This window comes from Andrena cerasifolii, chromosome 6 (assembly GCF_050908995.1).
Source record: "Andrena cerasifolii isolate SP2316 chromosome 6, iyAndCera1_principal, whole genome shotgun sequence".
Taxonomy (NCBI): Eukaryota; Metazoa; Arthropoda; class Insecta; order Hymenoptera; family Andrenidae; genus Andrena; species Andrena cerasifolii.
In genome coordinates, this window is record NC_135123.1 from 12,481,433 (window position 1) to 12,497,761 (window position 16,329).

The 16,329-nt window shown below is 46.5% G+C and overlaps 2 protein-coding genes across 5 annotated transcripts in view; both read left to right on the forward strand.

The window, feature by feature from the left end:
- The first annotated feature begins 1,057 nt into the window (after nucleotides 1-1,057).
- Stai (stathmin) lies at nucleotides 1,058-11,106 on the forward strand. Of its 4 annotated transcripts, none has more exons than XM_076814221.1 (7): nucleotides 1,058-1,205; nucleotides 2,043-2,089; nucleotides 8,111-8,466; nucleotides 8,553-8,693; nucleotides 8,774-8,914; nucleotides 9,218-9,373; nucleotides 9,804-11,106. In XM_076814221.1, exons 2-7 carry the CDS (start codon nucleotides 2,053-2,055, stop codon nucleotides 9,894-9,896), a joined length of 924 nt encoding a protein of 307 aa, XP_076670336.1. In that variant the 5' UTR covers nucleotides 1,058-1,205; nucleotides 2,043-2,052; the 3' UTR covers nucleotides 9,897-11,106. The 4 variants fall into 4 exon arrangements, with proteins under 4 accessions (XP_076670336.1, XP_076670334.1, XP_076670335.1 ...); XM_076814219.1 differs by lacking the exons at nucleotides 1,058-1,205; nucleotides 2,043-2,089 and adding exons at nucleotides 5,815-6,167; nucleotides 7,164-7,253; XM_076814220.1 differs by lacking the exons at nucleotides 1,058-1,205; nucleotides 2,043-2,089 and adding exons at nucleotides 5,815-6,167; nucleotides 7,167-7,253.
- Nucleotides 11,107-12,382: 1,276 nt separating this feature from the next.
- Nucleotides 12,383-16,329, forward strand: part of Nfat (nuclear factor of activated T cells 3) — a 41,447-nt gene continuing 37,500 nt past the window's right edge. Inside the window, exons 1-2 of the mRNA XM_076814203.1 lie at nucleotides 12,383-12,545; nucleotides 12,621-12,915. Of these exons, the coding sequence (XP_076670318.1) occupies nucleotides 12,843-12,915 (73 nt within the window). The 5' untranslated portion in view covers nucleotides 12,383-12,545; nucleotides 12,621-12,842. The remainder of the gene's footprint in view (nucleotides 12,546-12,620; nucleotides 12,916-16,329) is intronic.

Below are 16,329 nucleotides of genomic sequence, written 5' to 3' on the forward strand. Positions count from 1 at the left end.
TCTGCCGATTTCTTTAGTTTCGATATGGACAAATTTCGGAGCAATGTTTCAAATAAATTTCAGAAATGAAGACTCATTCTAATAGTAGACTTCGCATTGTCTCTTGAATCAAAACAACGATAAATGTTAGGGAGGGAAGTATTGCAGCTCGGCGGATGCATTCGAAATGAAGCTCATAATGTTTAGGTAAAATCTTAACGAATATACGACGACTTCGTGTAAAATCATCGAAACCAGTTATAACGACTCGACCATATTTGGAACGGATTTTTACGTTCGTATGGTCGCACAACGGTCCCAACTTCCCACACATTGGTACGCACGTTGCCGGAGATGCAGAGGCATATGATTCATCCAGAATGAATCTTTTTTAAACGGCGTAACCGTCCCGCGGTCGAAAATATAGACTCGGGTACGTACATTCCTACAAAGCTTCCCCATAGTAGACGGACGATAGGCGCATTCGTTTCAAGGTAGCGTATTCAAATTGCAGATAATTACGTAATATGAATGGTGCTACATTGAAATCTCTAAATTCGATTCGACGAGCACAATAAAATGCTTATGACCTGCCTATTCCTTTTTACGTTTCCGACTGATAAGCTATATAGCTACTTCTGAGTATCAACGACTTACATACTCGGTGGACAGTAATAATTCTCTTCCTGTCGCCCATCGCCTTACTCCTTCACCGCGATGTCGCAGCGAAGAATGGAGAAGACTTGGATTCCTGCTGCATTCGCACCCGATAAACGAAGCTAACGCGGATGCACCGGTTGTCTTTTTCAAACGCGTCGTACATAAAACCATCGCACTTTTGTTAAACAATAAAACGGTACTACGAGTGCGCGGTGGAAGGACCCCGCGTGACACGTCCTGTTACGACTCAACACAACGCTGTGCGTTCAAACGGGCCAATCCGGATGAACCGATCGCGCGGCTCGACCAATGGGAGGGCGAGTATGTTCCAGCCGTTGGACAAGGCGCACGTATGTGTCGTGCGTGTTGCCAAACGGTAACTGGTGTGAATCGCTGGAATACACAGGGATACTCGCATGTCGCAATAAAAGCAGCTAGCTAGTCCGGCGACCGTTCAGATCTCCTTGTGCATTATTGACGAGTTGTACGTGGGCTGTTCCTGCTCCAGGATCTTTGCGGCCAAGTGGGATATACCGTTTCTTTGTTCCGACCTGAGGTGAAGCCAGGTATGTCGAGCAATTTGCTGGGAATGGGTGACAAGAGATTGCATCGCGACAAAGGGACGCGACCAATTCGAACAAAGAGACGCCGTACCGGTCACCTCGCGTGCGTGTGTTCTATTGATACGCTCGATCGACGCGCGATACGAAACAAAGAGCGCCTTGTTGTTTTTATTTAGCAAGACCAGTCGACATACTCCGCGTTCGATTTACAAGCGTGACTGCGGTACGTTTCCTTGTGCGCGATCATGCGTACAAGTAATCGTACCGCTTTGGCTTTCCACGGATCCGTTTGAACGAGTCCTTCCGTATATTTGTTGTTAACTGTTAAGAGCGGCACAGGAATTGCGTCTCAACCGGGTCGTTCACCGACGTGTCAAGGTGCATTAGACGTTATTCCCTTGACACCGCGTCAATGTACCGTGAGGGGAGATTTTGAACGTGTTCCAGCAGGATTCTCCTTCCAATGTCCGTAGTAGCTCCGTTTACATAAGGAAGCAGGCGCACAATAGCACATAGACACTCGGGATTTGCCAACAATGTATTTTATTGTCTCTAGATAAGATAAGAGGACAGATTATTATCCAATGCTTTCCTCCGAAATCTTTCCCCGTTAATGTTACGACGCTTGAGAAAGGCGTAGTAGGAAAATAGTGCCTAGCTTCTTTGTGTAGTTTCTTTGTTCGAAATGTGTACCTCGCGTCGAAGTGTTACGACACGAGATTGCTTATTAGAGAAGTACTCTTATGTATTTCCAAGAAAGAAATATGAAGGGTGAGAGGTGAAAATTAAGATAATATCGGATTGGAAAATTTCCTATAAATTCATGGCATTTCCTTATAGTGACCCCGCAATGGCTACTGCTACAGAATCGCCCGTCAACAGTGAACGTAAGTGATTACATATTTTTTTACAATCTACGAGCGGAAATATTTATTCAAGTAAAAAAAAGTGTAACAAACTTTACAAATATACACCGAACTTTGAAAAGTTTATCTAATCTTCCCTGTGCAATACTACACATGTATATAAAGTTCTTGATCTGTGCTAATTTGTTTACGCGGTTTGCAATACCAATACATGGTATCCTCGAATCGATTGAGTCGCCTATCGAGCTGTTCTTTGTAATATGATTCCCACATCGCCAGTCGAGTAATGTACCGAAACATCGCAGGAAACAAAGGAGCCGTTTGCCAAATTAAGTGTAACACGATTTAGGCATGCTTCGATACGGAGTGAGTCTGACAAAGGATCCTTAATTAGTAAGGCAATTTAGGTGGCAGTAGGAGCACACCCAAAGGCAGCAGAAAGTAGATAGTTGCCGAGAAGAGGTCAGAGCCCTCCATTGGCGTCCTCGGTGAAGTGCAGTCTGCACTTCGCCGTGGCAACTGCAGCTTGACTCGACTGCAGTGCTCGAACGACTTTCAGTGGTTCTCAAACCTGACGCATTCAATAAATTGCATCTTCAATAATAAATCATCCACGCAATATTGTTACGATTATTCTCGACAATTTATACGTCTTTTGCTCCGATCCATTTAATTCTTCTTTAATTCGGCAATTTTTATGATCACGAACTTCACTGATCTATTAAGGCCTTTTTCACCGAAGAAGATCTTTAGCTACTATTACGTAGAACGATTATCACAGAGGACCTTCTTCAATCACCATTTTTCCAAGGAATCTTATAAAAGACCTTATAGACTCCACCACTTTTAAATATCCCACGTTTTAATTTGCATCGAATTTGAATATTCCTCCAAATGATCTCGTTAACGTGCGACGAAGTTTACAGGCGAAAAAAGAAAACTGAACCCGACGGAACGATTACTTAAGCATGGCTTCGTTACGAGTAATTTCGCGGCCGTTGCCAATTTCGCAATGCGAATAATTACTCGCGATCGTATCGATTTCCCATTATCTGGCTCCGTGCGGACGGTACATAAAACCGACTTCGCTATAGCGTTCCGCGTATCGATAAATAATGCTGCCTCAGAATTCGAAGCGGCGTCGATCAGCGCACGCGACAAAAAACTAGCGTCCCTCTTTTTTCGTCCCTTTTCTTGCAGCACGAGTTCTCTCGCGCGCAAGGGAACGCGACTCGAGGCTCTCTCGCGCGCACGTGAAAGACCCACGGTTCGCTCGTTGACTCTCGGTCGACTTAAAAGAGCATACACGGTGACATTGAAGTGCGTAGGTTAATCCGATTGTCGTCGCCGGACAGCGTGCAAGATACATCGGCCGAGACATCCATAAGCGTTTCTCGGGGTCCTCGGGGAGAAACTCTCTCCGCTCGAATTTCTTTCTACCTTAAAGGGACCCGCGATAAATCGTGTTTTTAAAACGATGCATTTTTCCTCGGTCGGACGGCTCTACCTCTTTCACCTCCGCCTTTTTTCGCGCTCTTTTTCGCTAAAGCTTCTTCAGATCCAATTAGATGTAATGAGCGAGCGGGGCTCGTTAAACCTCTTGCGAGATCAAGATCCCACTAATCCTCTTTTTACCGAATGCGTCTCCTTCTTTTTTTCTTCGGGGAAGAATGTAAATCGGATTATGGGATCTAGTCCGTGTACGAAATATCAAGATTTACGTGTCCGATGTATCCGAGGGGGAATGGATCTTGTTAGCCGTGCGATAGAATACTGTACAACGACGGAACGGAACGTTAGGGAGTCACATTTAAACGACACATAACGAGAAGTTAGCTGGAGCCTTTGCCAAACAATGCAGACAGTTTCGTGCGGATCCGGGGCGCCTCCGTCGAACATCATGGCTTCCCGATTTCTGCGCAATTTACCGCGGTTCGTGACCAGTAGAAAAAGGGGGGGCGGCTGCATCATTAACGTCGCCCCGTTCCCGTGGTTTCTGGTTCTGAAAATATTCCACAATATCGATCCGTAATGCGTCGTGGGTATCCGATACCTATTGTTCGATCGCCACATAGGTATCTACGAGCCGAATGGAAAAGTTTACGGAACGAAGCGGCGCCGCCGTTCGCGACCTATATTTTATTGTTTCGATTCCTTTCGACGATTCCCTCCCGACGTTTACCATAATCGAGTCTGCTCGTCGCGACTTGTTAAAAGGGACAGCGGAATCAGGGTAGAATAAGGAAAATGGCCAGCCGGGCTTATGGCGGTTGGAGCTCCTGGATAAGGGATGCGTCGGTTCAGGAAATTGGAGTCGTGGCATTCTGCAAGAGCAATCTACTCCAAATATAGACGGTGGACCCAGCCCGAGGAAGAAAAAAATATTGGTGAATCACTCGTTGGAAATCGGAGAGGGACGATGGCTGAATTATTTGCGGACCCAACCCTTGGGAGGGTGATTCAGTTGGCGAAAGAATTAAAGGACGTGCTTCTATCCGCTTCAGAGATTTCTGCTACTTATCTCTGATTGCTTATTGAGAACCGTAGGCGACAGCGAGGCGGAGAATTTTACGTGGTCTTTGCCGAAGACGAGAGGCCAGTGGTCCCTGTTATCTGGTACGAAGGCTCACCGCAGCTTCAAGTAAATTCAAGTAGACGTGCTTAACACGGATATTGGAACAATCCAAGGAAGATTGCTCAGCATTCCGGGTTCCCTTCGGCATCTGTATACTGCAAAGTCGTCGGTTCAAGCATTGCGCCCGTAGTGGCGCAACCCAGCAAGGGCGAGATCCAGCTGCAGGGCCAGATTTATAGTGGAACCTCTTGGGGAAATAGGGCGCGGTTACGTAAAATCTTCGCGAACTTCGGAATCAATATCCTGAGGGGTAATTACCATCGATCCCGAGGGTGCTTGGTTCCCCGACGCAAGATTAGACTTCCACTTGTCTATGCACGATACTGTTAAGTCGCAAGACATAAAGACTTTACGCTAAGACGTGAAAACTATCAAGGTTGAAAGAGGCAAGTGTCTTCCCGGAGCTATAGCGTTTTAAACAGAATGCGGCTTCGCAACTCCGCATGAGAGACCTCAAGTACCACGGCGCAAAAGTAAACGCTGGCTTGCTTATAGGATATACTATATCGCCACGGTAAACGGTCCTCTATTACAGTTCCGTTCCCAGTGACGCAAATCTATAAACGTAGAGCCAAGTAAACGTGCCTGGCGAACTGCGAAATTTCGCAAAGAAGCCCATTGATCAGCAACTTGGCTGCGAGCCTGAGTCGGAACGCAAGAGACCCTAATTGAGTTCGGGTAGATGGTATTGTACGTCTCTACATGAGAATACTTCACCGACCGTTAAAGCCCAAGTACCCCTCAACTGATCTGCACGCAGTAGCAAGGAATCCTCAGCAAGCAACCTTCTGCCCCACCTGCGCCTCTGTCTGCACCGCGTAGAAATTTACGAAACGACATGGAGAAACTCGAGAAGAAAATTTCGCGAGTGGAAGTCGCCCATTGATTAGCAGCAGCTGGTGGCTGCGAGGCAGAGGGAAAAGTGTAAGAGAGGCCCGAGGGTGGACGGGGTTGGACAGATGGCATTTTACGCCTCCACGTAGGCTGCCACACGTGCCTAGCGACCGGCAGCCGGGTCCACGATATAGCCACCGTTAAGCTTGCCGGAGGTGGAGGGGTGGCTTTTCGTCGGGTAGGCCGCTCGCTGCTGCGGGGGGTGCCGGTCTGCCGCGGCTAGGGGCGCAAGAGGCGCCGGTGGGTGGATATTGAGCGACGCCGAGCGTCGTGGCGCACTGTGCGGATCAGTCGCCCTCCAGCCACCGCCCCAGTTATACGAGTAGTAGTCGAGCCACTTCCGGCCCTACTCTTTGCTCGTCGGACGTGCCCTGTACGCCGACATTTCTGCGCCTCTTCCTTTCCTCCTTTCCTTCCCGCCGCGCTCAGCTTTCCATTTCGTTCAGACGCGGTGCTTAGCCGTACAGGGAACGAGCTACGGAAACGCTAGAAATATGCTGATCGGTCTCGTGCGCGACTCAGTGCTGCAGTGCTTCTGTCACAGCTGCAAAGCACCCTTGGGCATCGTAGGTGAGTCTACCAATCTCATGTATTTTCTTCTGGTCTATCGCGAGGGGGGAGAAAGATGCAACCGTCTTCGAGTTTCCGATTTCATTGGCGAACCTGCTTCCGGGTGCCTTAAGGGTGGTCGCAAGGGGGAGGAGCCGGTGCCGCGGTGTATCGAGAGGTGATTCTCCACCAAACTCGCGGCCGGATTGCTTTTAATCCGATTTTATACGGCATCGTTTTCCCTGTCGTCGCGTTTCAGCTTTGATTAAGATCGCTCTACTTTTTACAAATTCACCCTCGCTTATTCGTTCTGTTTATTATTTGCACGACCGTTCACTTGGAGAACGTATTGTAAGGCACTTGTTCGTGGATCAAGGTACAGAGTCAGTTTTAGATAAATTTCGTCCCCTTGCGTGTAAGGAGCTTGTTATATCAGCCTCCCCTAAAGATCGTCCTTCGCGTGTATACAGTTTTCGAGCCTGATGGCCGGCGTATTTTTACCGCAGTCGACGGTGGTCGATATCACGCTGGTATCGTATTATCCTAGACACCTGCAGTTCGATCAATTTCCCCACCGTCCGCCAATCGGTACACACGTTGCACCTGTGTGCCCTGGCGGCCCTCGTAGGATGTGCGATGGAAATTCATTGCACGCGGTCAACAGCGAGCCCCGGCGTCCTTTCTAAAACGAATTTCGCATCGAGTCATCCCTCAAACGCCGGTACTGAGATTAAATTATTCATCGTACGAGAGGGAATCAATTTCCCTCTGTTCTTTAATTCATGGATCACCTTGGACTTTCGCGGCTGCTCGGAAAGATCGCAGGAGCAGCCGTCACGCACGTGATCCATGGAAAGCCTCCAGGAAACGATCGGGGTGCGGCCCAAGATGGCCACCCCCGTTGGCCGGTACCGAATAGACGGTTGCATCGATTTCCCGATAATTAAACCGCGATCCCTAGTAGCCGGTAGGTCCCCGGGTAATACGGCGACTCTCATTGATTCCCAATTACCAAAGCAGGAGATAGAAGGGGCAATGCACCCTTCAAGAAGCCCAGCGGCAAAGGGAAGCCGCGGACCAAGCAGCCGAAGAAGGTGAAGTTCATCAGTGAGTAGTACACGCCGTTTTTTAATTAACGAGTCTCGCCGGCGTCTCGCTTTCATGTACCGCGGCCGCGATCGAACGCTTAATCACCCTCGAGTTAAGCTCGATTAGACGGCGAGCCTCTCGCTCGGGACGACTTTAAAGTTGACCGTACCGTAACGAGATTATCAGCTTGCCTGATAAAAGGATCGGTTAGAAAGTATATGCGAGATCTATGGAATTTCTATGCACGCGCGCCTGTGCAGGTGCGTTATTTTATATACTTTCGTTATTTGCACGTTGTGGCGTGCGCGATGCAGGGGGTCAATGAACTCGATAGGAACGGTCGCCAATATGTCGCCGGGTGAATTATAAATCGAAAGCGGCGAATGTCGAAGAACGCTCCAGCGTGGGGTGGCCGCTGAAAGGTGCGTGTGCCGACGCTAGACGTCGCGGCGCCTAGAGACAATCGTCCCGTGGGCTGATCGATCCTTCCTTCTCGCGTCTCTGAGTCATACTTCCGTAACCGGCTCGCGTACTTGCAGCCAAAGGAGATGGATGGATCATGAAGCCTTTCCACGAAACTCGATTGCCTCTTATCAACTGGATCTTTTTAATTGCACCCTTAATTGCATTAGAGATCCCATCGCTGCGCTGCGTATGCAGATTTCGGTTACATTACGACTGGCGGTGATTACTTAATTGAGAAGGAACGAGGCATTTATCGCCGTTCAGTGGAGACATTGTAAATTAACTCCGTAATTGGGAGGGAACAGTCTTTCATTCCCCCGTTAAGGATTGACGAAGCTTCTCCCACGCGGAATGGGATGAAAAAAAGTGCATAATTCATTGATCGATTTCACTTGGCAATGGTTTCGTAGCGACGGAAATACGATGCCAGGAGAAATCCAAGGGTGGCCTGTGCTACGAGGTGATCCTGGCGGAGCCAACAGTGCCGAAGAGAGCGCCGTCGCCGCCACAGACCAGCCCGACTCAACAAGTCGCTATTGAAGACAAGCTTAGAGCCGCAGAGGAGAGACGACTCTCCTTGGAAGCCCATAAGCTCGCCGCACTTGCCGCTAAGCTTAGCAAAATCGAAGAAGCCGCTCGCAAGAAAGATGAACTTAGCGCTGCCTTTATCGCTGCCACTCGCGAGTCTCTGGACACGAAGATGAACAACACGGAGGAGAAGCGGGAGCAGCACATCAACGATCTGAAGAACAAGCTGAAGGAGCACGTTAGTTGATATCCTCACCCATAACTCTGTCTCTGTTAAATGAATATTACTTAAACATATACCTTGCCGGGGAATTCTGATTACAGTTAGAGAGCGTAGAGAAGACTCGGTTGAGCCTGGAACAGCAGACCGAGGAGGTCCGTTGCGCCGTCGAAGAGAAGCTGAAGACCGCTGCTGCTCAGCGCGATGAGAATATCAAGAGGATGCTGGATCGTCTGAAGGAACACGTTAGTATCGTTGCTAGGCTATTATCTCTGTAGAAGCCTGAAATGGTCCAGCTGCTAATTGAACGTCGTTTAATGTTTAGGAGGAGCAGGTAGCTCGTGTCCGCCAAGGAATAACTGAACGCGTGCAGCAGCTTGAATCTCAAATTCAAGGCAAGCTGGACCAGGCTCGCGAACGCCGCGAGAACATCGAACGCGAACAAAAGGAGAAGCTGCGCAACCACGTAAGTTGCACGAATCATTCTACGTCATCTAGATTCTGTATTGGTTTATGGGTTTTCCATTGGATTGTTTTGGGCAGTATCAGGAAGGATTTCTCGCTTTGTAGAAGTAACACACAAATGTATACACAGGTACACGCATATAGACACACAGACACACACACACACACCTGGTTTGGTAAAGTATAGAGAGCGCGTTTGCAACGGAATATAAAGTTGGTTCCAAACTTGGTTTTAGTGGAAATCCTTTCTTTACACGCTATCAAACGATTTTACCCAATAAGGGAATTTGAAATGGTCGTTTAGAACACTGTGAAGATAGCGAAAGTGCGTCAGATGGCGGATGAGTGCGCCACGAGAGAACTTCTGGTGAAAAAGTTCGAATTTGACAAGAGGGTTTCTACTGCGGAGCAGAACCGACAGCGAGAGATTCAACGTCGTGTGCAGGCTATTCGCCAGCATGTAATTTCGCCCTCTTTCTGTTGATTCGATATATTATTATCGCCTTCAATCCCCCACCATCGTGAAAATGGCTTATTATATGTCTGTCCCTTGGCTGTTTAATTTCTCCGTAGGAATCCCTTCGTTTTTAATATGATACCGAACGCCCTTAGACATATTCGATGAATGTTGCCGTGCTTCGCCGCATTATGTTGCAAGGAATTCGTTCCATAGGACCTCATTTACATTATGTACAGTTATATATACATGATCCCCATTTATCGTTTACTTTTCAGCATGGCCCCGCATTTATCAGCTACGATCATTTCATAGATACATGTTAGCTTAATATTAGTTAGCATGGAACACTGGAATTTCGTCTTTAGAATTTAGAGTAGATCAGCTCCGTGAGGTTACGATTTAATGCGTCAATTTTGTTACTGTTCTAAAGGAGAGGCGCGCAGAGATGGTGAGACAGAACAAGGCAGCTCTGTCCGAGCAATCCGGCCTGCCCGCCGAAAAGGAGACCGCCAGCTCTGGGTAAACGTACAGGTCGTTTCTCGATCGCGATCCTCGTTTCAAATACCGTTCCATCGTAACTAAAATCGAGGAAAGGGGGAGAGCGGGATTTGACTACAGGCTTGCAGAGTCAGTCGCTGAATAGGCCATCGGAGTTGCGTGTTTAAACTTTGGAATAAACTAAGAGGTCGCACTCGCTGTGCTTGACGGGACTCCGTTACGCTTTGTGCCATTTTCGTTCGCTGGATGGAAAATAAAAAATTTAAAGACCTCGCAAGCGATTGTAGTTGCCGGAGAGATTTGCAATTTTAACGATTTTATTTTATTACAGTGGCTGGGAGACTAAAACACATTCGATTAGATAGATGGTATTCAAAGTAATTCGCGGAACGTTTGTAACGATAGAATTAACTACATTTCATATTCTTTTTTTTTTCCCCTCCCACTTTATACTTGTGCAAAATCACTGCCTTCATCTAACTACACACTTATTTGTTTTTTAAAATGTACACGAATATATACACGTATTAAAATCAGTTTAGGATACGACGTGTAATATATATTAGTTTCAGTTCTAACGTGCCTACCACTTACACGATTGTGGGTCTACTAGGAGATGGCATTAAGAACAGATAACTTCTGTGTTTGTGATTGATTGTGTATGTTGGAGTAACTAATGTTTTATGATTTATTTTTTTTTATACCATGCTTGTTTCAGTATATTTCATTTTCTTTCATAATGGCTATGGTGTTGTTGTTTACTCAATTACGCAGTTGTAGAATCATTTAGTCTGAATCGGTTCTAAAACGGGGAGAAGGATCGTAACGATCGTCGGGGTCGAAAGTTTCTTTGCCTTTGATTAGAGTTACGGGTTTTTTTAACGGTCGTTCCTTTGGCTATTCGTGTTATCATTTCGTTAAATGTTTTGCTTTCATTCATAGAGTAATTAATAGAATACTACCGCTACAATTAGATCCTAAGTGGTAATTGCGACCATATGTGTGTATATACACATACCATATGTAATAAAAAAGAAACATATGTGTATGGTATGTGCCGACATGTAAGCACACTTAATAATATATAAATATATATATATAATAGTGCTTTATACTAGGCTTGGAAACTTTAAAAACCATTTTGTACTCGATCATTGTAATATTACTGCGCTAACTGAAAACAAGAACATTCACGAAATATGTAGTCTAATTGAATATGATAATATTGATGCTTCTGTGATGACTTAATTATTTGTCAAAATGTGTAGTGTTTAAGTGAGAGTGTGAGAGAGAGAGAGCGAGAGAGAGAGAGAGTTAAAGAGAGACAGAAGAAGAGAGAAACATTTGGATTCCTCTACGCTCGTACATGAATACCGTGGCTAGGTAATTTTCGTTGGTACTTGTATATCCATCGCTGGAACTAATTTCAAAATGTATCACCGTAACCGGGGCAAAGTTTTCAACAGATTTCCCTTTCCGCAACGAAAGATAGTAGGCAGCTGGTGGTGGTTCCTCAGCCTTCATAGATACTCATAAACGGGGGATACCATAAACTGGAGGGAACTTTTGGCTCTGGTCACGGTTCCGTCGCTAAATAAACGGGGTATAAAAGAAGAACGTGTCGCAGTGATATTGCAACCGATACCCTACGATTTAAGACGATGAGATACGGTACAGAACATTTTTACAAACGGCTCTCCGCAGAAGTGCTAATCGCGGGGTAAAATAAAATTTATTAGTTGAAAGGGGGCTCGAAAGGATGATAGGAAAACATTAGAATTTTTACGTCAACAAATACTCGCAACTTCGACCTATATTGCCGAGTGTTGCGGTTAATTCACCACCTGTCGCAACGTCAGGAAAAAATATCCATCGGTGTCGATTTTCTTGCGGTTACGACGGCCGGCGGATAACGTCTATTTTTGCATAATTGTTGCGATATTTTGCAAAATGTGTCCCATATAATTATTATTATATAGATGCCCGACGTATGTATGTTATGATTGTCCTTTTCGACTCTTACGTTATGATAGATAGATATATATATATAGATTTCTACGCGATGGTATAAATATGATATATGGTTGCTACCAGTGTACGTATGGTTTCTTGTGAGCTTTGGTATTGTCTCTTACGGGCGGAGTGGCGGAAAGCGGGATCGAGGCGCAAGAAATTTATCGCTGAATAAATTTCTATTCGAGCGAAAGAAAGAGTCGTGAGAAACCAGTTTCTCCACGATACATTGGCTGCCTTCGATATTCTTTGTTCAAGTTTTAGATGGGGATAATGTGTGTCAAAAGAGAACCTGATTGTGTGAAGTAAAAGGCCGTACCTACACGCAGTTACGGTAGTTCTTATTGCAAGTCTCCTTCCATCTCCTCCTCTTCGAGCGACAAACATTTAACGTTTCCAGAATCACGTTTTGATACAACACTTCGATTTCTCCTTAATTAAGTGGAAATTATTTATTATAGATTTGGCGGTAGATTTGAAATACTACAGTTCCGTGGTTCACATCACCGAGAGTAACCGTGCATCGATAAAACAGGCCTGTTCGAAATCTTGCCAGTGCCTTATCATTTACTACGCAGCGCGGGGCCCTGCTCTTACCGAAGGAAAATGTATCCACGCGCGACAGGAATTTAAAGACACGTCACGTTCTGTATGTCAAAATGTAAATACCAGAGACGTCGCTGTCACAGTATCACGTGCAATGAGCTTGATCTAAGAAGGTCGTTTCGCTTTTCAGATTCTAGAGCGGAGCGGTGTAGTAAACAGAACGGAGATGTAGATACGTCACCGGGATCCACGTGACGTCAAAGGCTGTCGAATGGCCGAAAGCCAAAGGCTAAACGAAACGACGAGGCAGGCTTTATAGCCGAGTAGAGGGCAAATGGCTGCCGCGCGGCTGAATAATAATGCGTAGCCAGTGCGAGGCGAGTGATAAAAATCGTGATAAAGTGCGTGTACGATGTTACTGAAGGGCCGATTATCGGGGAAGAAGAACAGGAGGCATCATGGGAAGAGCACCAAAGCCACGGCCGGTAAGTGGATAGATTGGTACGCCAGAAAATTTGCGAAATGGTTCGTCTGCCAGTCGACGAGATAGCCCTGCTGCGTTCTCGGTCCCTCTAATCGTTTTCCATGGTATCAACACAACATGGCCGAACGTTGTGGACATTAATCACGCGGGTTTTAAACTCTCAACACCATAATACACCATGGTCAATAAATAATAGACATAATATCCAGCAAAAGTGTGCACCGATCCTAACCAAATTCCGCATCTACCTTCGAACTGACCGTTGACTCGGCGAAATAATTATCAGAGCGACGCATACATTAAGATACATACATTTCGGAGCTGGAACGTTCGTCTGTACTCTTTGTTTATGCAATTTCATCAAAGAATGCACGATCGCGGTGATGTCAGATATCAAGGTTATGTACAAAACTGTGCGCGCCTGGGATAATCATGTTTTTACAGTTTATTCTGAATGAATATCGACCAATGTTTCGTGGTGACTTGTTGAATCGCGGGAGTAAGGTAGAACGAACGTTTTCTCGCATTATTCCGAGGAGCGGAGCGCACTTGATAAGATTTAGTGAGGTTATGCTGCTTTCAATATGGACGCCCAACACGCTCGCGCGCGTAGAGGAGTGTGTATTTCGTTTTCGCGTCTATTAGTAAACATGATTCATGATGGCTTCTGACACATCGAGTATCGGTCGGTCTCGTATTGCTCGATCTCTGTGAATTAACTAATGGGACGCGATAACGAGTCTTCTTGTTTAAATTCAAGCCGAGACCGGAGGATGAGCCACCGCCGCGCGCGGCGCATCGAACGTGCACGCGATTATCAATGAATTTGAACTTCGTCCCTTCGTTTGACAGGCGTCGTTGTTGACGATGAGACGCCCGTCGCTATCGCTCAACTATGGTTATTTTCTATCCTCTCGGATAATACAACATCCCTTCGCGCTGCCGTTATCGCGTTAGAGTTTGTCAGGCGTTGGCCTTTCACACATCAACTGCGCAGCTTTTGTCGCGCTAAGTCGGCTCCAGTTCAAATTCGTTTGGAATAAGACAGCCGACTGTCGTATCTAAATAGATCGCTTGCTATTTCAACTAGAGTCATCGTATCTGTTTAGAATCTCTATCCAAAAGCTGCTTATGTCACTTAATCCCCAATTACGGAGATTTACCAGAGAGGCTGTCCGTCGTGGAATTACAATTAGCAAGCGTGCATTCGCGCAAATGTCCCGCGTAACGCGCTTATACTACTTACTACATTCTCCGTCCTCACTCCCTTTAATTACACCCGAGATCAAGCGATTCCTTTCCCTTCTCGTTAAAACACGTACGTGTCAATCGTCGTCTGTGTCTTTAGATGAATCGCAGGGGAAACATTCCTAAGTCTTTCGTGCCCGATGGTTCTCATCGTCGATAATTAATCGAGTGTTCCCGAGCCACGCGAAACTTAACGAGAAACGCCAGCCCGATTTGCACGCGCGCGCGCGCGCACGTACACGGAAGGTGCCGTGTAGTGAAACCGTGAAAATGCATTCTTGGCGTGCTGCGATAAGAATAGAGCAAGGAAGATAGAGTAAGATAACAAATAGAGGAGAGGTTCGTACACGCACGCACGTAACCGTGGCGCCTGTGTGGCCCTGCGCATGCCGTTGCTCTGTGCCGTATAGAGGGACACACGTTGGCTATACATGTACACGCGAGAATATAATCGTATAAGTGCGCGCGTGTTGCCATGACGATAAAGACGCGGATCGATGTTTTTAACCCGGCGGAACGCGCGTCGTGTTGATTTCGTGTCCGATACCTTGCGATATTTCTGTCTTCGTATTGCGCTTTCCGCTCCTTACCGGTGCCTACGGCCTAATCGATCGAGCATGCAGCTTTCATGGCAAAAGGGATCGGAAAGTTTGAGAGCCAGACGCGTCCCGCGGCTCTCGAAGCTTCTCGAATAATTTACTTCTTTTCGATCGTTCCTCGAATCCGCGCTGCATTTTCTCTTTAAATATTTTATATTTCGATATTTCGCTCATCTAGGGCATTTAGGCGAACAGTTATATAGGTAATAATTGTCGCCTTCACTGTTTCCTTCGTTTTCCTATCGCTAGCGCAGGAATAATGGGCGTTGTTAATTTGAAGAAGAAAATGCCCGATGACGAAGAATCCTCCGCGGTGGCGACCACCGATCGTCATTTGCAATTGTTAGCGAGTTTCCTTTGGTGGATGATGTCGCGGTAATTCTTCACTTTCGCGTTAATTAGGACGGTGTTTGTTCCTCCGAGCGTAGGACACCGTCTCGGTTCGGTTGGCCCCAAAATTTCAGCGATAAGAAAACTTAACGATCGCCTGCAGCATCTAAGGCACATTGGAGGCAAGATATCGTGTCCTTGAAAGCCTCTTAAATTTCGTGATAAATGCGAAGCTAGCTACGACGCTGATACACTTTTACTCGTCGAACTCGCTGGTCACTGACCAACTTCATGGTCTAGTTGTAGCACTCTTTTTCTCGTTAATTCTGATATGATAGCGATACCGCCGTATCTTCCTCTCTCGCTGTCTCTCTCGGCGGTGTTATATAAACTCTGTTCTCCGCAAAGTGTACTATCCCCGAATAAACGGCGGCTACGGCTCCCTCGCGTATCGCTAACAGGTATCCTCTCCGATCGGATAACGGCATTACGAGCGGTGAAATTCGGTGGAGCTAGTTCCCCGGGGCTGTAAATCTCTCGCGTTATATGCACCGTAATCGTAGTAAATTCATTAGCCACGGCGAAAGCCGCCGATCTCGTAACGAATCCACCCAGGGAAAACATTCCTGCCCCCCCAGATGCTCGGAAGACACTTAAACATCGATTATCTCGTGACTGGCGGCAGATACCCCGCTCGTAACTGCCCCGCGAAATTACAAAAAGAAAGTAGCACTAATTCGCCCGTGAACGAAATGAAAATAAATCAATTGAACTTTCATCGATGCAGTCGGCAGTTCTACGAACGCGTCGCTGTAATGTTCGACTGTTAATCGACGGTAACGGGCCCAACGCTATCGCGGAGAATCCAAACGAGCGTTTTAATAATACCGACGCGGAGCCGTTCGAATAATAATCGTTCCGTCGATTTATATTCACGCCATTGTGGCTTGCATACATTCTATCTATCGGGCGTCGTCCCGCCCATACCCTGTTTTTCTCTCCTCGCCGCGATCCTTTAAATTTATGCTCGCAGCAAAGCGCAGGAAGGCGCAGCAATGACTCGACGAAATTTATACTATCCCCGCTTTATTACTTTATCGGCCCAGCATATATATATATATACATACATCCGTCGGATTCGAGGCTTAATTCGGGTATTTAGATGCGACTGCACACGCATGTAAATTACCCGACCGGAGAAGCCGTCAAGGACCGGTGAATCTCTATCTCGTGCTGCG